Source organism: Nicotiana tomentosiformis, chromosome 8, assembly GCF_000390325.3.
Source record: "Nicotiana tomentosiformis chromosome 8, ASM39032v3, whole genome shotgun sequence".
Classification (NCBI taxonomy): Eukaryota; Viridiplantae; Streptophyta; class Magnoliopsida; order Solanales; family Solanaceae; genus Nicotiana; species Nicotiana tomentosiformis.
The window spans coordinates 143932915-143955053 of record NC_090819.1 but is presented as its reverse complement, the minus strand read 5'-3'; the positions used below and the strand labels follow the sequence as shown (position 1 = coordinate 143955053).

At 33.3% G+C, this 22139-nt stretch overlaps 2 protein-coding genes across 2 annotated transcripts; both read left to right on the top strand.

Annotated features, from left to right (window-relative positions):
• Positions 1-2712: 2712 nt before the first annotated feature.
• LOC104113074 (uncharacterized) lies at positions 2713-6613 on the top strand. Its single transcript, XM_070182927.1, has 5 exons — positions 2713-2939; positions 3613-4753; positions 5519-5598; positions 5690-5783; positions 5873-6613. The coding sequence occupies exons 2-5, from the start codon at positions 3637-3639 to the stop codon at positions 6409-6411; spliced, it is 1830 nt and encodes a 609-aa protein (XP_070039028.1). The 5' UTR covers positions 2713-2939; positions 3613-3636; the 3' UTR covers positions 6412-6613.
• Positions 6614-17842: 11229 nt separating this feature from the next.
• Positions 17843-20010, top strand: LOC104097791 (transcription factor MYB3-like). Its single transcript, XM_009604407.4, has 2 exons — positions 17843-18149; positions 19180-20010. Exons 1-2 carry the CDS (start codon positions 18017-18019, stop codon positions 19944-19946), a joined length of 900 nt encoding a protein of 299 aa, XP_009602702.1. The 5' UTR covers positions 17843-18016; the 3' UTR covers positions 19947-20010.
• Positions 20011-22139: the final 2129 nt, after the last annotated feature.

Sequence of the window (22139 nt, the reverse complement as noted above, 5' to 3'; positions counted from 1 at the left end):
TCAAATCTTGTTAACTTGTTTTTAGTTTTTAAAATTAATATAATATTTAAAGATGTAAAACACTTGAAAAAAATGACAAATTGGATATTTGAAATCACTCCAAAAATAAACAAGTTACTTTTAATGAATATGGGTACAAAAACCATAAAGAATGAGGCAACGATCAATCACGTGGCATGACCCCAACTAATTAAATTAAATATTAGTAAATGCCAATAGGTTGGCCTATGGATAAAGCAAAATTACCTGAAAAAGATAGTAATGCACCGCTTATGGTATGGGTTACCTTACTGCTATATATCATAACATTCTCATAAATGAAAAACTTGGCCATACGAAAGAAGTGAAAAAATTATTCTGACGAAGATTGTTGAATATGTATTATATGTCTAAAATATAATATTTTTTTATATATACAGTGTAATTTTTCAACGAAGGGTGGTCTCGTAACCATGTGTCTTCGCCACTGATATGAATGTCTTTATTACGAGCATCCTCCACTAAAACAAGCATCCTCCACTAAAAACTAGCAAAGGAATACTACTAATATTTATGTTGGAGACGAATTATACGAAAGAAGTGGAGCCTTGGAGCAATAGAAAAATTATAATTTGTATGATTTATAGGTAATGCGTTCGAGCCGTGGAAGCAGTCACTAATACTTGTTTTAGGGTAGGTTGTCTATATCACACCTCTAGGGATGCGACCCTTCTATGAATCTTGCGTGAATGCATGATGCTTTGTGACCGGGCTATCTTTTTTAACTAATGAGAAAGGCCCGATGAAATGAAGGTATTGTGTTGCATTAGGGCATAACTTAGTTACATGTGAAAATTATTTTTATTGGTTATAACAGGTTATTTTTGTATTTTTCTAAGCTACTATATCAGTCTTGATATAAAATGTTACATATTGTCATAGTCTGTAGATTAATTTTACCTAATAGTATAAAAGAAATTATATTGTCAATGCACAAAATTTAAACTGAACTAAAATGTTTCGCAAAAAAATGGAAGTTCAAATAGTAAACAGCAACGCTATTTTGACCAAAGGTAGAGGCAACTATTCCAACTTTTTGTATTTTTTTTTGGAATTTTAGTGTTCTTAAATAGTCCATATGAGGACGAGAATCTATATTATGTTAGGGTCAAACATAAGATATTAACACGCGCTTGTGCTGACATAACATTTTTTCGTACAAATTAGTATAAGAAAAGAAGACTAATTCAGTTATGTTAATGGTGGTAATACAACTATTCGATTAGATTATAAATATAATTGAATATAATATGATCCTAGTCAAATTACCAAATGGATTCTTCTTTATTTTTGGTCCTGAAATGGTATTAGTAGTAGTTTTAATTTTTTTTAAAAATAATTACTGTGTTTGAAATAAATCTAGACTACTTACTATCCATTAGTACATGCACTGAATAATTCTATTTTTTTTAAATGATTAGTCGACTCAAAAATAAATAAACATTTAAGAATTAGTGAACGACTCTAAAAGTGGAGTGTTGCATAGCATATACCATGGTCCATGCGTAATATTTATTTCATAATTTTATTTCGGTGTGATTTTGCAAACAATATATTAATTAATTTATGTACTAATTAATATGTAACTCTCTCTATATATAAATAAATAGCGACACCCATTCAGTTGGCCAGAATTGAATAAGGGGTGTGTAGAGTTGGTGATATTATATTGTTACCTCACATTTTGGTCAACAATTAATTCGTAAGAATATTGTTAGCCTACTTTTCAAAAACATATTTTGGCGTTTGTCTATTTTTTCCTCAACATTACAGGTCTAATATTATTTTGATGGGAAAGTTCATCCATAATTTCACAAAATAACCTTCTTCTGATCTAGAATTAATTTTGTTTGATTTGCACACTTAAAATTTAATTTGAACTTTTCGTAGCAGTCAAGGGACAAAACATTTTAGAGAGCACTGAGTACATACTTTAACAAGTTGAACTAATAGGAACAATATGTCGATGAATTGATCATATTTCGGTGACACAATAAATTCTCTATCTCATTTTATATGACACCATTAATACTTTTTGAAAATCAAGAAATAAAAATATTTATAGAAACTAGATTATTTAATTGTTGTAATATATTGACAGACAAAAAGAAATAGATATTTAAAGAACGGATTATTTGAACAACACGAGAGGGAGGTTGGTTTCTCTTCTCTGCTATGAAAGGAAGAATTTTTATTAACTATGTATATATAAAACTCGAGTTGTAAATAACTAATATATCCTTTAAAATAATATATATTATTAAAAGTTCGTATAAAGTTGAATGATCTTAACTTGAAATGTTATGTTAATTTTTATTTCATAATACCAAATGCATCTTTAATTTGAATACTATTTATGTTATTTTTTTTAAAAAAAGAACACGAAGAACATCTATAATATAAAAAACAAAATCCTAGACTAATAGTTACATAAATGCCTATAATTTATTTTAGATTAAAAAAAATTTCGTAAACTTTGTGCCGAGTTAAATCCAAATAAAATGAGACAATTGATTCTTTTTTTTGGGTTTAATTAATATTCGAACTCGTGAAATTTTAAACTATGTAGCACCCAAAATCGTAATAGTTACAATTGTTGGTTGAACGGACACATCATCTCGGGGGTTAAAACTGTCACCTTATTAATATGCATATACAGTGGTGTTGGTTTTGTTCCTCAAAAAGTGAAAGTGACATCCAAATTTAGAAAGAAGAAAATAACAAAACGACTCACCTTCCTCCTTGTGGCCTTGCCTTTACGTCGAAATCGGTTCCTTTTTTTTATTGAGATTTTCTTATTTGGTCCAATTTTTGTGCTCAGTCTTGATTTTAATTACAGTAGATCAGCCTTTATGTGAACTGATTTCTGGGGGATTTTCCATGATTTCATGGCAGTTCAGGTATGAAAAATCTTGTCTTTATTTCTGAAAAAATGGTGATTTTTTGTTCATTTTAGTTAGAGAACGATATTAGCATATTGTTTTAGTTATTTATTGTGTGTTGATCATTTATTGATTAGTATATTTTATGAACCCGTTTTCAAATTATGATTAATTATTCTAATACTTGTGATGATGGGTTAATTTCATGGCAGTTGAGGTAGGAAAGGTCTCTTCTTTTATGCTGAAAATGGTGATTTTTTGTCATTTTAGGTGGAGAATTGATTAGCATATTGTTTTAGTTATTTCTTGTGTGTTGACCACATATTGATTGTATTTTTTTTAACCCCCTTTTCAAATTATGATGAATTATTCTCTAATATTTGTGATGATGGGTTTAACACTTATTAGTCTTTTACGAGGCCTTACCTTTTGATTGTTATGCTCATGTTTGTGGATTTTGATACTCAATTTTGTTTCATTTTCGTATTTATTGATTATGTATGTGGATTTCTTTTGTTTGGTTAGAAAATTTGTATTTGGTTTTTGAGTTGTCTTTCCTATTTGATTGGGAATTTAAATTTCGGCCATCACGGATTATTAATATTGTTGACCCCATTTGTTTGGGGTTGAGGCTTAGTTGATTAATTGATTAAATGGCTGTTTTCTGATTTTATTTTCATTTTCTTTCAAGGATTTTGTAGTTTGAGTTCAAAGAATGATGGGAAGTTGTAGTGACAGTGAAGAAGAATGTTTCTTTGATAGCCGTGATGACATCACTTCTGTCTCTGATCTGGGTTCTGATTGCAACGAGGCGTGCACTCGTGATGGGGGTGATGAGTGTGTTTTAGGATATGAGTTTTGGAATAAGGATTTAGAAAGTGTTGATGAGCGTCGTGATAGATTTTTGAAATGGATAGGTTCGAATTCGAGTTGGGACAGACCTGATGGACATGATGAACAGAGTGATGTAAATAGAATTAGGGATAGTGGTGAGACTGTGCTGGCGAATTCAGATTCTAAAGACAGTTGTTTCTCAGGTTGGTCTTCTCAATCTTTCCAGTTTAATGAAGCTTTGGAATTGGAGGATGATGATGATGCAACAAAGGCAAGATTGCATTGCAAAATTAGGAATTTGGACAACGGAGTAGAGTTTGTTGTGGATGAATTTGGTCGGGATGGTATACTTAGCCAAGTACGTGAAGTAGGTTCGAACAGGTTGTTCACTGCTGAAGAGTTTCAGAGAACTCTTGGGTCATCACCTTTGGTTCAGAAGCTTCTGCGGAGAGTACCAGATGGAATTGATACAGTTGATGCTAAGAAAAAAACTAAAAAGAGTTGGCTTCAAAAGATCACTGTTGCAACCCATAATAAGGTGAGGTCAATAGCAGACAAAGTGAAGGCTAAGGACTCCAATTTGAAGCCAGGAAATCACATTCATAGAGTTCGGGTCCACACTTGTAGTAAGGAGTCAAAAGAACTGTCCTCACTCTACACAGGGCAAGAGTTCTTAGCACATGAGGGCTCAATCTCAACAATGAAGTTTAGTCCTTGTGGCCAGTGTCTAGCAAGTGCCGGCAAAGATGGCACTGTGCGCATTTGGAAGGTGATTGCAGATGAAATTCCAAGCAACTTGAATGTTCAGGATAGCGACCCATCTTGTTTATACTTCTCACTGACTCATATGTCAAAACTAGCTTCGTTGAACGACAATAGAGAGAAAATTAATGGGTCAAAAATCATGAAAAAGTCGTCGGAATCAGCTTGCGTCGTATTCCCGCCAAAGATTTTCCGGATATTGGAGAAGCCATTGCATGAGTTCCATGGACACAAGGGTGAGGTCCTGGCCCTTTCATGGTCCAAAAATGGGGTTAGTATAGTATCTTTCTGGTTCTTTGTAAAAAATATATATATCTTTCTTGTTCTTTGTAAAATATATATATATCTTTCTGGGTCAAGTATACTAACACGCTGTAATTCTTGTAATGGATATCATTTTCTGCAGTAGATTGGGTCAAGTATCTTGTGTTTTGTGAGACAAGCTAAATTCATTGATAGCGTGTTCTTTCTGCGGGTAGATTGAAATTGGCAATTCATCTCTTTCTGGAGGTGAGTAGCCTTTATGTTATAGCAAGTCTTTTGGCGTGCTATGATGTACGAATAACTTACCGGTTTTAGTGTTTCGTAGTAGGGATTTGGGAGGGGGAGGGGGAGGGGAGGGGAGGGGGAGGGGAGGGGGAAGTGGGTGGGCTAGGTAAATCATATGAAATAAAATGGTCCGTGGCTTTTCTTAATTTTACACATCAGTTCTCTCTCTCTCTCTCTCTCTCACACGCGCACACACACACACACAAAAAAAAAACATTGTTGAGGGTGCCTCCAACTGCAACTTAGACTTGCCCTTTGTAAGATTTAGGTATATTCCCGAAAAAATTGTTGTTACTCCTGCTTGCATAGGATGGGGGTTCTAACTTTTTCACGTAGTGTAGCTTCAACATAGATTAGACAGCTAAATGGTTGAAAGCTAGTTTGTTAGTTTCTTCTTGTTTCGATCTACTCTCTTCCGCATTTGACACTGCACTATCATTCCTTTGCATTAGGTAATCGATTGCAGATGGGCTCTCAAGTATGCCTTCAAGGAAAGAAGAAGCTTGCTCGCAAGAGAATAACTGGATTTCAGGTAACCTTTTATTTTCATTTTTTTTTTTACAAAAATTATTTTTTGTGCGCTTTTTTTGTGCGCTTAAGAGGCTACTGTAAACTTCATGCAGTACTGCCCGAACGACTCGAGCAAAGTCATGGTAACTTCTGATGACTCACAAGTTAAAATACTTTGTGGATCTGATATCATCTGCAAATTCAAAGGTGTGTTGATGCCTTATATGTGAAATCCTTGTTGGCGCCAAGCAGATTTATGAGTTTTGTTCTGAAAGTAGTTTTTGCTGCATTTCCAGGAATCCGAAATTCTGGAAGCCAATTTCCTGCATCTTTCACCTCAGACGGGAAACACATTCTCGCAGTTACTGAGGATTCAAATGTTCATATCTGGAACTACACTAACCAGGGCCGGACAACTACAAACAAACCAAAGCATGTCCGGTCATCAGAGAGTTTCTTTTCCAACAACACATCAGTTGCTATACCTTGGTGCGGGTTCAAAACCAATCTGGGAACACTTCCTACAAGCGTTTTAGAAAATGGGAATGCCAACGAGAACTCGCTGCCAAAGACTTCAGATTGTTTTTCCCTGGGGCGTGCATTATTCTTAGACTCTCTATCTAAGGGCACCGCGACCTGGCCAGAGGAGAAGCTGCCTAATTCGAGCCCAGTAACCGTCACCCCTTCAGTATCCAAATCGGAGTACAAGTTCTTGAAAAGTGCTTGGCAAGGTGCATTAAGCTCTCCTCATTTATGGGGTCTTGTGGTTGTCACTGCTGGATGGGATGGATGTATTAGAACATTTCTCAATTATGGGTTACCAATTCGTTTTTGAAATCTGGTTTTGATTGTAAATTGTTTTTGTTTGTTAATTACCAATTCTTAGCTTTGTCACCAAAATGGTGCAAAGGGCAGAAGATCCTGCTCCATAGGTTACTAGTATAGGATTGGAAAGGCATATTAGTCACTTTAATACAAGTTGTAATAGTCTTGATCAATCAATTGGCTTATATATTCTTTTATTTGTTTGGAATAAATGTTGTGGCCAAAAAGGTCGATGTTATGGAGGATCATGTGACATGCCTAAGCACAAAATTTTTATTTCTTTTTTTCATTTTCCACCCGGTGTTGAGTGGAAACAAATTGGCTGGTTGGTTCAATTTTAGGTCCACAATAAATACTTGGTGGAAAACTTGTGCCTGTTTTTTCACATGGAAAGAGTCCAAAGGCCTTTGTTAATAATTCTCACTATGTCCCTAATTTTATGTTTGTTCATATTTCCTTAAAATCCGTATCTAAGTTATTGCAGAGAATTCATAATTTTGAGTTTATGAGTTTTAAACTTTAATAACTACATTCTAAATTTTATATTTTTATATATATATTCCTTGAAACTGGTGAAAAAATAACACTCAAAAGGAAAAAAAGAAAAGAAAAGAAGTGACAATATATTAAAATGAATGAAGTAACATAAATTTTCTTTTCCTTTCAATTTTTTCTCTCTTAATTTTATCTGGCCTAAAACGTGGTGTGTGTGGCAGAGGTGGAACCAAGATTTGAAACTTACGAGTTCAGAATTTTAGATCTTTTAAGTTATTGAGTTTTAAATTAATAATTTGTACATATTCAATGAATTTCTTAAGACAAATACATGATTTGTAACAAAGTTACTGGGTTCGGCGAACCCGTAAGTTCTACTCTCCCTCCGCCTATGGTGTGTGGGAATTAAAGATGAATCCAATATGGTTGATACAAGGGAGCCAGAAAAGATGTGAAGCAAAGGTACATCAGAAATTTCAAATAATGTTGTTCATTGTATTCAATAAGTATTGCAACGGCCAACTACATAAGTGAACTATTACTCCTACGTCGAATAATCAATAGATATGACGACTCAATCAATCGAACTTAAATAGCTTTTTTTATAAGGAAAAAAGAGTATATTCTTGCTCTTGACTTATTAACTAGTAGTAGTACTTAACTTTATTCTCCCACAAAATATTATATTTTCCTTTCAACTGACCATTTAATAATTAATATTACCACGCTGGCACGATTAGATCTCTATTAAACCAGTCTTTAAAATCGAATATTCAGAAAGTGGTATTCCTTTGTTAATGTTCGAACGACATTCTGAGACCCTCTGACATTGGCTTCTTGTTTAATTAGCAACAATATTTTCATATTTGTAAATTTAAGGAATCTCAGAGAATCAAACTTATTTTCTATTTTAGAATTATGTTGGTATGTTTTCTAGGCAAAGCAATTAAGAAAAAAACTGTATTCGAAAAAACATAATGGATCCAAACTTATTTTTGAGTTGTATAAAATGAATATTGTTGATGTTTTTTGTTTTTAAGATTAAATAGTCTTAAAACGAGGGTGAATGAGAAATGGAGGGAAAATAAAATTTTGAGTAAAATTTTAAGTTTCCCCCTCTTGACAATGAGACATTGTCCCATATTGAAAGAGGAAAAGATTTTTTGTGGGTATATATATAATTGCTCTTCTTGTAACTCTTAAAGAGTTAAGAAGAAAGCAAGCCTCGCGCCGTCGTCGCTCGCTCAGCTTCGGCTTCGGCTTCGGCTTCGGCTTCATTCGGATTTGGATTTGGATTTGGTCAAATGACTGATTGATTAATTTTCAATCCGTGTATTGACCATTTGGCAGCCGCCTAATGCTCTTCCCACCAGCTAATGCTTGCTCCACCATGGAGGGTGGACGATTGGTCTTCTTCAACACTAGCTGCTATATATATGTGCAGCAACTGTTGAAGAAAGACACACAACACACAATACACAAGACACAAAACTGAAATCGCTCAACAGATTTGGCTATACATTGCACTCCTTCCTCTCAGCATTTTCATACGATTTTCTGAGTTTCTACTCCTTTGTTCTGCATTGTTTTAACTTCAAACAAAGCAACTGTAAGTGTGATTTGCTACCGAACTTTGTGTTCGCTGAAACACTGGGGTTTGAAGTACCGCTACACCAGTGTGTGATTCGTTCTATCCTGGGAGGAAATAATCCATTACCTTGGGTACTAGGAGGGATTAAATTCCTTAAGAAAACACTGTGAATTCAGTGGGCTCGAATTAATTACTGTTTCATTACGTTAACTTATATTTTGCAGAATTATTATTTACAAATACAGCAATATTGGCGGGACTAACAATCTTAAGAAATTTAATATTTATTTCTGTATTTGTGTTATTCTTATTATTCTGCAAACTAAACCTTTGTGGTTTTGTGTACTCCCGTTTTGGAGAGTAAAGCCTTCGTGGCGTTTTGTTGGAGATTCAAATCTACGTGATTTTTACTCCAGTTTGAAAACGTGTATTAAACGTTTGTTTGTGTCATTCTTTTAGAGAAACTGAAACAACGACGACTGAAAGCGAAAACCAAGCTGTTCCGATGGTGACTGCCAACGCATCGACAAGCCGAACACCGGCGTTGGCACCGGCAGAAAAACCCGGAAAATTTTTCGGGATTGATTTCAAGCGCTGGCAGCAGAAGATGTTCTTCTACTTAACTACATTATGTCTACAGAAGTTCATCAAGGAAGATGTTCCTGATCTGATAGATAAAACTTCAGAGAATGAGCGCTTTATCGTGATTGAAGCGTGGAAGCATTCTGATTTTTTGTGCAAGAATTATATTCTTAACGGACTGGATGATAATCTGTATAATGTATACAATGGCGTGGATACGTCAAAAGAATTGTGGAATGCGCTTGAAAAGAAATATAAAACTTAAGATGCCGGGATGAAGAAATTCGTTGCCGCAAAATTTTTGGACTACAAAATGGTAGATAGCAAGTCTGTTATTACCCAAGTCCAGGAATTGCAAGTGATTATTCATGATCTACTTGCTGAAGGTCTTGTCATCAATGAAGCATTCCAAGTAGCAGCAATGATTGAGAAGTTGCCTCCGTTGTGGAAGGACTTCAAAAATTATTTGAAACACAAACGAAAGGAAATGTCCCTTGAAGATCTCATTGTTCGGTTGAGAATCGAAGAGGACAATAAAGCTGCTGAAAGGAGAGGCCGTGGAAATTCAACAATAATGGGAGCAAATATTGTTGAAGATAACAAAAAGAGGAAGAAGGCTTCTGGTCCGAAATACAACCCAAGCAAGAAGCGGTTCAGTGGAAACTGCTACAACTGTGGGAAAATCGGACACAAATCTACGGAGTGTCGTGCTCCGAAGAAAGACAAGAAAATGGGTCAAGCAAACATGGTAGTAAACCATGATGATGTTGATAACTTGTGTGCCATGCTTTCTGAATGTAACTTGGTGGGAAATCCTAAACTGTGGTGGTTTGATTCAGGAGCCACTCGCCATGTTTGTGCAGTTAGAGAAGCTTTTGCTACTAATGCTCCTGCTGGACCCGGAGAGACAGTTTATATGGGAAATGCTTCAACAGCAAAAGTTGAAGGATATGGGAAGATATTTCTGAAGTGATAGGGGTGGTGAATATGAATCTCCTTTTGAGGAAATATGTTTAGAATATGGAATTATTCATCAAACAACAGCCCCTTACACGCCCCAATCTAATGGGATTGCGGAAAGAAAGAATCGCACATTAAAGGAAATGATGAATGCGTTGTTGATAAGTTCTGGTTTGCCACAGAACTTGTGGGGGGAAACCATTCCTACGGCTAATCGAATATTAATTCGAGTGCCCCATAGCAAAACACAATCCATTCCATATGAAAAATGGAAAGAAAGGAAGCCCAACTTGAATTATTTTAAAGTGTGGGGTTGTTTGGCAAAAGTGCAAGTTCCTAAACCCAAAAGGGTAAAGATAGGACCGAAAACCGTTGATTGTGTTTTCATAGGATATGCGACAAATAGTAAATCATATCAATTTCTGGTTCATAAATCAGAAAATTCCGACATTCATAATAATACGGTTATAGAATCAGATAATGCTGAGTTCTTTGAAAATATATATCCGTATAAAAAGGAATGTTAGTCGTTTGGTGAAGGATCTAAATGACCTCGGGAAGAAACAAAAGAAAGTACATGTAATCAGGAGGATCCAAGACGTAGTAAACGTCAAAGAACGTCTACTTCATTTGGACCAGATTTTGTGAATTTCTTATTGGAGAATGAGCCTCAAACATTTAAAGAAGCTATGACTTCTTCGGAATCATTATTTTGGAAAGAGGCAGTCAATAGTGAAATAGAATCCATATTGAACAACCATACATGGGAATTGGTTGATCTTCCTCCTGAAAATAAACCTTTGGGTTCTAAATGGATTTTTAAGAGAAAAATCAAAGATGATGGCACTATTGATAAATTCAAGGCAAGGCTCGTAGTCAAAGGATATAGACAATGAGAAGGTCTAGACTACTTTGATACATACTCTTCAGTTACAAGAATTACATCCATACGGATGTTAGTAGCATTAGCTGCAGTATATGGTCTTGAAATTCATCAAATGGATGTTAAGACGGCCTTCTTAAATGGAGAGTTGGAGGAAGAAATTTACATGGAACAACCTGAAGGGTTTGGGGTTCCAGGTAAAGAAAAGAAGGTATGTAGACTTGTTAAGTCTCTTTACGGACTAAAACAAATACCCAAACAATGGCATGCGAAATTTGACCAAACAATGTTGTCAAATGGTTTTAAGATAAATGAATATGATAAATGTGTGTACATTAAAAATGTTCCAAATCACATAGTCATTGTTTGCCTATATGTGGATGATATGCTGATAATGAGTAATGACATTGCCAACATAAATGCTACTAAGCGTATGCTCAATAGCAAGTTTGATATGAAAGACTTAGGAGTTGCTGATTTAATTTTGGGAATTAAGATCCATAAGACTCCTCAAGGTCTGGCATTGTCACAATCTCATTATATTAAGACAGTACTTGAAAAATTCAAGCACTTGGGCTTTAAAGTTGCAAAGACTCCAATTGACGTGAATCTTGCATTAGCAAAGAACAAAGGACAAAGCATATCACAATTGGATTATGCTCGTGTGTTGGGATGCTTAATGTATATCATGAATTGTACACGACTAGATATAGCTTGTGCTATAAGTAAACTGAGTCGATGTACGAGCAATCCAGGCCAATCTCATTGGATGGCAATGAAACGAGTTTTGGGATATTTAGAACATACCCAGAACTTTGACTTGCACTACAGTAAATTCCCTGCGGTGATTGAGGGATAATGTGATATAAATTGGATCACCGGTTCAACTAATTCTTAGTCCACGAGTGGATATGTATTCACTATTGGTGGAGGAGCGGTATCTTGGAAATCGTCCAAACAAACATGTATTGCCCGCTCTACAATGGAGGCTGAATTCATAGCCTTAGATAAAGCTGGTGAAGAAGCTGAATGGCTCCGGAATTTCTTAGAAGACATTCCATTTTGGCCCAAACCGTTGGCACCAATATGCATACATTGTGATAGTCAAGCGGCAATTGGAAGGGCTGGGAGCGTTATGTATAACGGTAAATCTCGTCATATACGACGAAGACATAAAACCGTTAGGCAATTACTCTCTAGAGAAATTATCACGATTGACTATGTAAAGTCAAGTGATAATGTGTCGGATCCACTTACAAAAGGCCTAACTAGAGAGGTAGTTGAGAAATCATCAAGGGAAATGGGGCTATGAAAGAGAACAAGTCATTGTGGTGGTAACTCTACCTAGAAGACTGAAGATCCCAAGATCTAGGTTCAAGGAGATCAAACAAAGTCATTAATGACGGTTCAACATTGTCAAATAAAATTTTAGTCCGTTCTCGTGATAAGACAATGTTCAGTACCAAGGATAAAACATTAAGGCTTTTTAATGATTTCTAAATTTGATACGGGGTATATCAAATAGTGTATCTACAGGATGACACGTTTAGGAATCACCTATGTAAGTGTGAAGTGTTAGCCGCTTCAAGGAGAACTTTGTAAGGCCAGTTCTCTACGCACTTATGAAACCAGGCGGTGTTCATGGCTGAAACGAACACAACAATGAGAACCAAAGACGGTTAAGGGTTGATTGTGTGACTTATGGTTGTCTAGGTATACACCAAAGATCGACGGTTCAAAGATATCAAATCTACCGATTGACCGAGTATATCCGACATAAGTTTACTACGGAAAGTTCAAAGGGAAACCTACTTATCCAGATGCAATTAATCCTTGCTTGTAAATCACACAGTTTTTTCATGCATACTTCCGTGATATAGCCATTCCCCATTCATGTGGGGGATTGTTGAGGTTTTATTTTTTAAGATGTAATATTCTTAAAATGAGGGTGAATGGGAAATGGAGGGAAAATGAAATTTTGAGTAAAATTTTAAGTTTCCCCCTCTTAACAATGAGACATTGTCCCATATTGGAAGTGGAAGACATTTTTGGTGGGTATATATATAATTGCTCTTCTTGTAGCTCTTAAAGAGTTAAGAAGAAAGCAAGCCTCGCGTCGTCGTCGTCGTCGCTCGGCTCGGCTCGGCTTCGGCTTCGGATTTGGATTTGGATTTGGATTTGGTCAAATGATCGATTGATTGATTAATTTTTTGGACCAAATTTATTTGTTAATAGTAAATATTAACGTAAGATTATCCGCATTTGTAACGGATGTTTTCCAATCCGTGTATTGACTATTTGGCAGCCGCCTAATGCTCTTCCCACCATGAATGTGCTTGCTCCACAAACAAGCTAATGCTTGCTCCACCATGGAGGGTGGATGATTGGTTTTCTTCAACACTAGCTGCTATATATATGTGCAGCAACTGTTGAAGAAAGACACACAACACACAACACACAATACACAAGACACAAAACTGAAATCGCTCAACAGATTTGGCTATACATTGCACTCCTTCCTCTCAGCATTTCCATACGATTTTTTGAGTTTCTACTCCTTTGTTCTGCATTGTTTTAACTTCAAACAAAGCAACTGTAAGTGTGATTTGCTACCGAACTTTGTGTTCGCTGAAACACTGGGGTTTGAAGTACCGCTACACCAGTGTGTGATTCGTTCTATCCTGGGAAGAAATAATCCATTACCTTGGGTACTAGGAGGGATTAAATTCCTTAAGGAAACACTGTGAATTCAGTGGGCTCGAATTAATTACTGTTTCATTACGTTAACTTATATTTTGCAGAATTATTATTTACAAATACAGCAATATTGGCGGGACTAACAAATATAACTTTTATTGTTCATTTTATACAACTTAATTTAATTTAACACGTACTTCAAAATGTTATTTTGACTTGTCTATTACTATATGTATAGTTCAATGTTATTTGTTATAGAAAGCGGTGGCGGAGCAAATATTTTTGCTAAGGTGGGTAAAATATATAGAAATAAACTCTCAAAGAAGCCAAGTGGTGTCAATATTTAGTATGTATACACAAAAAATAATTTTACTTTACTACACAGTATAATTTTTCATCGAAGAGGTATCGGTTAACACCGTTTGAATATATATGGCTCTTTCACTTATAGAAACTTCTCTTTAAAAATTAAAGTTAATGAGTTAAATGAACTTGAATTCTTTAAGATTGAGATAATTATCTAAAACAATATTATTGTGGTGTTATATGCTTAAAGATGATCTAAAATGTGAAAAATGTATACAAGTTGAGACCTAGGAATTATTAATTTTATCTAAGAAACGTGAACACCCACGTTAGGGCGGCTAAAAAGAAATATATAATCTTTCTATGAGAAAAGAATTATACTTTAACTTTAGTGCTTTCAGAAAAATACGAGAACAACAAATCCAAAAAGAAAAACAAAGGAAACAGAATTACATTAGAAAACGATATATAGTCACCAGACTCGCCACTCATCATAATGATTCTAGTTGGTATATTTATTCGTCCCTACATGTTTTCCAAGAATCTCTTAGTCTGGATCTAAAGATTCAAATATAAATAAATAAATTATATATATATATATATATATATATATATATATATATATATATATATAAAAAAAGAGAGATATTTTATATTATATTCAGTCATATTATGCCACAGAATAATGTGTCATAATCGCTCCATTTGGGATCTTTTTTTTTATTCTTCTTCTCATTTAATCTCCGGATTCAGGTCCACTAATTCGAATTTGCACTGGAAAATTCCATTTTCGAAAGTAAGCATTTTCTACCAAAGACGATTATATACTAAAGTTTGAATCCGAGACCTCTTGTAAAAAATGAAAAAGTATTTACCATTCTACCACAACCTTTGGTGATTTCTCTTGGTATCTTTTCACATAAACCTCCTAAATTTTTTTTAAACCTAATTATTAATGTTTGAAATATATCGACCTAATTAATCTGAATATGTAATGGATACACTCACTAAAGAAAATAAGTTAAAACATTTCCTACTGGAAGGTTCTTTATTTTCTCTAAAAAATAATGTCGTTTAAGTGGAGTGGATTCATTTGCACGTCTACATTGTAGTACTACTAATTTTGTCTGTCCCCAAACAGGGCCATAAAACACAGAGTCAAGAAGCAAACAAGGTTAAAAGAGTTTTGTATTACATGATTTTTCATAAACGGTATTGTTAACATTTTAAAATAAATAAATAAATAATTATTATAACGAAAAGCAATATCATTTTTTATATTTTTTTTAATATTTTTATTTTACTTACTATCTACTACTGCTCATCAATATAAACTCTTGCCTCCCCCTCCCCCCCCCCCCCCCCAAAAAAAAAGACCTAAGGCAATTCAGATCGAGCTGTAATTCTTTTTAACTTTTACCCCTGTTGGGTTTTCTGTTTTCAAATATATTTCGCAGGAATATATTATATTGCTAAATTAGAATATTTTTCTGTCGTAGACACACCTTGAGAATCAGAGGTATACCAAGAATACCACATCTTAATAATGAAGAATACGACATAATTCATTACTTTTCTATGACAATGAATTCAACGATCACAGCTTTTCGCTTAGTTAACTGCCATATAAAGATGCAAATCAATTATATGCGCACGGCGGCTCTAAGGTTTTTGGCAGTAAAGTCATTGCCTTAGGCCCCAAATTTATTTTAAATTCTTCTTCTTATTATTACTATATACTAATAATTCATATAAATAATTAGTATAAAGAAAAGTATTACAATATATTATTTTGTTACTTGATTGAGGTTATTTTATACCAATAAATTTATAAAGTATGATAAATTAGTATATTTGCTTCACTCTTCAATTTGAATTTTTTTCTTTTTATATAGGAATTAAATTATATATATATCGATAACATAATGAATTTCTTTTACAATATACTCTGAAATTACATGAACACAAAAGTATTCATGCACCGATTTCTTTTTAGTGTAATTCGACATATTATATTAGGTTATTTATAATTTATTTTTAGATATTCACTAAAAAGTGCTACTTAATATAATGTACTACAATTATCGTTTAAATGATCAGAAGGAGTAAATATTTTTGGCACCGTCAATGCTCAAAACTTACGCTATTACGTTATGTATGTTTATTTCTTTTTTTGTTTGTGATGATAGCCAAATCAAGATTTTCACTTTGATTTCTAGACCTCAACATACGATAGTCCACCACTTTATTTTTTGTGCTCTTTTTTTTTTTTTTTTTTTTGAAATTCACTTTTTTGTCTTAAATGATTAATTTGTTATTTAAAAAGCAAATATTGTTGTTAGTGTAAATATTTTATAGAATAAATTTAAGGGCCTCTCCATATGATTTCGCCTTAGGCCACGAGATCTTTTGAGCCGCCCATGTATATACGTGTATTTATAAATTATATATACTTCCCCATCTCAATTATTTTTGATAATTTTGACTGCAAATTCAAATATAAATTTTTAGTTTTTCTAAAATTAAATTTATATATTTAAAAACTAAATAAAAAAGAATATAAATTATATAAAAAAATATATATTTGACTCTCGGAATTCGAAATGTATTATAAGGAGACAGAAAAAATATATAACTTGAGTTGAAGGAAATGTGTGCAGCACTACGGGCTGTCTTCGGAGATGAATTTATTTAATTCGTCAATACCTCTTTCTAAAAGGAAGCGTATCATATAAATAATGAAAACACAACATATTAGTTTTTTACTCACTTGACATGAAAAAGGGAAAAGAATTAAATAAACATAAGACGAACTTTAACATTTACGAGTGAATTGATTATTTATTTGTGAAACGCGAGAGTTATTCTCGAACATTGCTATGAGAATTTTTATAATTGCAACTTGCCACGTGCAACCAATGAGACTACGTACGAGCAAAGGGCACAAACATTAGTGAGTCGGATCCAGAATTTTTATAATATGGATACAAAAGTGAGGAGAAAAAAATATCTAAGGGAATTGATAGCTACTCCTCTAAATAAATAATTCAGCGTTCAACTAAGCGTATCGTTTAGTTTTTTGGAGCATCGATGACATCAGATAATATTAAATCAATTATAAAAAATATTTACGTAAAATACCTAGTTTAGCGGAAAGATTATGGATTCGCGTGCTCCATATGTGAGTTATATATCCGCCCATGTCTAAATGTAATTTAAAATTCTGATTAATTTAACGGATGATCATTAAACTTATCCTTTGTAATATAGGCTCTAATTATATTGTGCTTCCAATAGAAAATGCGTGGCGGCAACCAAAGGTGGAACTATCCTTTGGGCAGGGGTATTGGACCCCATAACTTTCAAAAAGAAAAGAAAATAAAAATTACATATATCTGATAGCTAAGTAAAAAATTACATATATATATATATATATATATATATATATATATATATATATGTACATATTTAATTAATACCTTAACATTCAAAACTTAGTTAATTACATTTGTTGATTTGAGGAGACATATTTTGACTTTTACTGCTACGATTTGGTTCTATTTTCACTCCATCATTTGCTCAAATTATTAATTGTTGGTCCAACCATAAATTATTATAAAAATTTGAGAAACAAAATAATCTTAGTTTGGTCCCTATCCTGGCTATACAACGTGATTGGCTCTCTATAAAAAAATAAAAGTGTACGACATAATAATGAATCTGAGTTTTCATGACTTTTCAGAATTAGATCCACGAAAAACATGCACAAGGGGGGAATATAAAATTTATAAATAACAAACCAATCAACTCATTCCCCAATAAGTAAGGAACAACTAGATCTGACTGTCCTTTACTTTAAATTATTTTTCTCTCAACATTATTATTATTATTATTATTATTATTATTATTATTATTATTATATTAATTAATTAATGCCTTGTAAATTTCAACCTCGTGGCTTCAAAAAGACCACCACCTTTCCCATAATCTCATCTTCACTTCACTCTTTACTTCTTAAGTTCTCTCTGTTTTCTTTCTTTACTAAGAGCTCTGAAAATTTACTAAAATAAGAAGGAAAAAAAGGGAAGAAGAAATTAAGAAATGGGAAGAAAACCATGTTGTGCAAAAGAGGGATTGCGAAAAGGTCCTTGGTCTTCTAAAGAAGATTTGTTACTTACTAATTATATCAAGGAAAATGGTGAAGGACAATGGAGATCTTTGCCTAAGAATGCTGGTAAAAACTTTACTAATACTCCATTTTTCATAGCTTCCATTTATGTGCTTATTTTCTTTTTATTCCGTCTCCTTTTTTTTCATTATCCTTAGAGCAGAGGCACGAAGCAAAAAGTTTTATTTCAAATTTGAAAGAAGTAAAAGGAATCTCTGATAAAAGATGTTCTATATATATTATATATCACTAAAATTTAATATTTTACTATAATATTTCGATAAAGGTGATCAGTTCACCACCTTTGCACTGTATAGCTTTGCCCCTGGCTTAGAAGTGACAAATGGACGAGTTGGTTCAAACCTTGGGTGAGTCAAAATAGTAAAGGGGTAGTGACTCATTTTTGTCAAAATTTTCTTGAATCAAAATAAGTTAAATAATACATAAAAGTCCAACCCGCCTAACATGATCCAAATTCCAACTTCCTCTCTTCTTTTTTAAATCCTACTCGCCAAAAGAAAAAAAAAACTGTAATTATTGGTTAAGTTCTTTTAAATTTACATAATTTTCAATTGCCAAATAAGATTTTGTATGTTTGAGTTAAATTTTGGACTTGTTTTGATCCAATAATTCGATACTCCATCCGTTTGAATTTACGTGAATCTGTTTGACTAGTTACATGGTTTAAGAAAAAAATGAAAGACTTTTGAAATTTGTGGTTCTAAACAATTCAAAAAGGAGTCCAAATTATTTGTGTGGTTATAAAAGATTTTCGTTAAGGGTAAAATTGTAAGTCTAAGCAAAATTGTTTCTAAATTTAGAAAAGGGTCATTCTTTTTTTAACAGACCAAAAAAAGAAAATAATTTCAAATCAAGTGGAACGGAGGTATTATTTATTACGGGTTCACCTTGTTGAGTCAATTTATTAATAAATGGTTCAAAACTCTATTTATTTACACTTAGGCGAGTTGGACAAGTTATTAAAAAATGAATCGATTTTTTCACCTCTGGACTTGCCCGCGGTGGCCAGTGCATCCATTTTCTTACTCGTTGGCGACGAATTATTAATTTTGTATAAATATGATAAAAATGGCAGGGTTGCTTAGGTGTGGAAAAAGTTGCAGACTAAGATGGATGAACTATTTAAGACCAGGGATTAAAAGAGGAAACTTCAGTCAAGATGAAGAAGATCTTATATTGAGACTACATTCTCTTTTGGGTAATCGTTGGTCACTAATTGCTGGGAGATTACCAGGTCGAACAGATAATGAAATCAAGAATTATTGGAACACCCATTTAATCAAGAAGCTCAAAAGTGCTGGAATTGAACCAAAACCCCACAAAAAATTCTCCAAATGTTCCAAAAAGGAATCAAGAAAAGGACCCCAACAAGAGAAATCAAGAAAAAAACAAGGCAAAAAGAGCAACAACAAAAACAATGAGGGTCAAATTGTACAAGTTGAGAAAATTCAAGTGTTTACACCGAAACCCATCAGGATTTCTTCTGAGGTACTTTCAAGGAACAATAGTTTTGAAAATGTTACATTGAGTACTAATTGTTCCTCAAATAGTAATTTTGAAGAAGCTGATGCTGACAACAAGGAAACTGAGTTGAAATTAGAAGAAGTTTCATTCTTTCCAAGGGACTTAGATTTTGGTAAATTACTTGAAGGGGATGCAAATTTAGATGAATTTCTTATTCAAGAAAGCAGCTACATTTCCAACAAATATTCAGTGCCAATGAATGAGAGCATGTTGGAGAAAGTATATGAAGAATATCTTTTACTTCTTTCTGAAAATTGTTACCTTCAAGATGATCATCAAAAGGAGCAAAATTTCCCTGTAAATGTCTCTAATCAGTGATAATAAAGTTTTAGGAAATTCGATGATCCCACTAATTTAGATTTACGCTCAATTTTAATTTTTACTGGAGCAGTTATTTTATATTTACGCTCAATTTTAGTTTTTTACTGGAGCAGTTATTTTATATTCTTTGGTTCAATTTTGTTGTGCGTGCAAAAATTAAATGAGATCAGTGGCACGTGACTTCGCCTCAATTACCTGTTGTGTGACCACGAGTTTAAGCCGTGTAAACAGATTCTTACAGAAATGCAGTATAAGACTGCATACTATAGACCCTTTTGGTCCGATTCTTTTCCGGATTCCGCGAATAACGAGAGCTTAGTGCATCGCACTATTCTTTTTTATTTTATTCCTTTTCTATGCATCAAAAGCTCTTCATTTAGTGTAAAAACTTTTAATTTATCAGTGTAATTAAAATATTATAAGATGTTGACGGTTTTATTTTTCAAATAATAACTATTTATAGTAAAAATATTTAAGTGACACAGTTTTAAGACTACCTCAACCGCATCTTGAAATTTTCTAGGCCGGTGGGACACATACTAAGGTATAATTTCCATTAAATAGTGACATGTAGGATAGCACCAAGAAAAACTAAAGGACATAGAGATATTATGCATGTGGGGTAGAAGTGTACCATTGAGTTATTGACAAATATTTGTAATTATTTCTAGCTAAGCAATAATATAAGTGAAAGAAGTTTTAAGAAAACGTGCATAAATATAAAAGGGGTGAAATTCAAAAATATAAAAAAAAGATATACAAGTGATAATTAAAAACAATCAAAGTTTCAAAAGTAATCCAAATTTAGCCATTTTTCATGAAGATAAATTTGAACAAAAGCACTGTTCAAAATTAAAAAATATTCCAGCATAATATGCTTAAGTTCGAATTTTTTACACGTGAACTTCCAGCATAACATGGTAGAATTTCATAATGTGCTGGAGTTCCGACATAATATACTGAAAGTTTATACATAGGTGCTCCTATCTCCAGTATATTATACTTGAACTTTCTGTGTTGCAGCAAAATAATGACTATTTTTCAATGACTTTACAAACAGTGACTATTTTTCAATTATTAGTCTAAAAATTGACTAGCGCTAGCCCGTGCTATTTTAACGTATAAAAGCAGCCACAATTTAAGCAGCCCAGGGGCGACTCTCTGCAATTTTACGCATGTTAGGTCCTTGTAAACAAAAGAAAAAGAAATAAAAAGATTCTTTTTTTTTTCACTTTTACCTTATATATAAATGTCAAGTTTCTGATAATTACTTTTCACATAGTTCACTGGACAATAGTGACCACAAATCATTGGAAATCACTTTATTGTTAAAACAGTAAAAGATCAGCTCTTTAACTCACTTTGATTCAAATATCAAGATGTTCCTAAAAATTAAAGGAATAGACAAACTAATGTGTTCATACTTCATACGGAATAAATCAATATCATACGATAAAAGGCTGCATGCCGTACCACACAATAAAATTGTGATTTTTTTGTTACCTTCCATGCTATAACATATATATATATATATATTTTCATTCGATATTTATTATTTATATCATAATCCCGATTATTTGAATTCGTATCGCATAAGGTGTTATCACTCTGTATTCAAAACCAGTAAATCAATAAACGTTAGTTTAAGGAAAAAACAAAACAGAAAAAATTTCGAGCCCACAAGTTTCTTGTGTTTCCTTAAGGAATTTAATCCCCTCACAATGTCTAAGGTTGCAAATTAATTCTTCCCAGGATAGAACGGAATAACTATTCTGTGATAGTGACACTTCAAATCACAGAATTTTGGCGAACTCAAATGGCGGAGTAAATCACACAAAAATGTTTATGTTTTGCTTTTGAAAAACCAATGCATTATGCAGAAAATTGAGGAGAGAGATTTTAGATTTTTCAGTGGTGGAAAATGAGGCTAAGTCTCTCTATTTATAGACAATGAAAAAATGAGATAAAGATGTGCAATCCAAGAGGTGCCTCTTCCATTTTCCATTCACGCCTCTTAATAAAAAAGCAACATAAGGTCTAGTGGGAAAATGCGCCTTAATTGTTTCCATCATTTGATAGTTTGATCGTATAGCAGAAATACAATAACGAGGTAACACACATCAAATGAAGAAAATTCTAATTTCTTACAATATGATTTTTTTGGCAGAGTTGTATAAGAAATTCTATAAG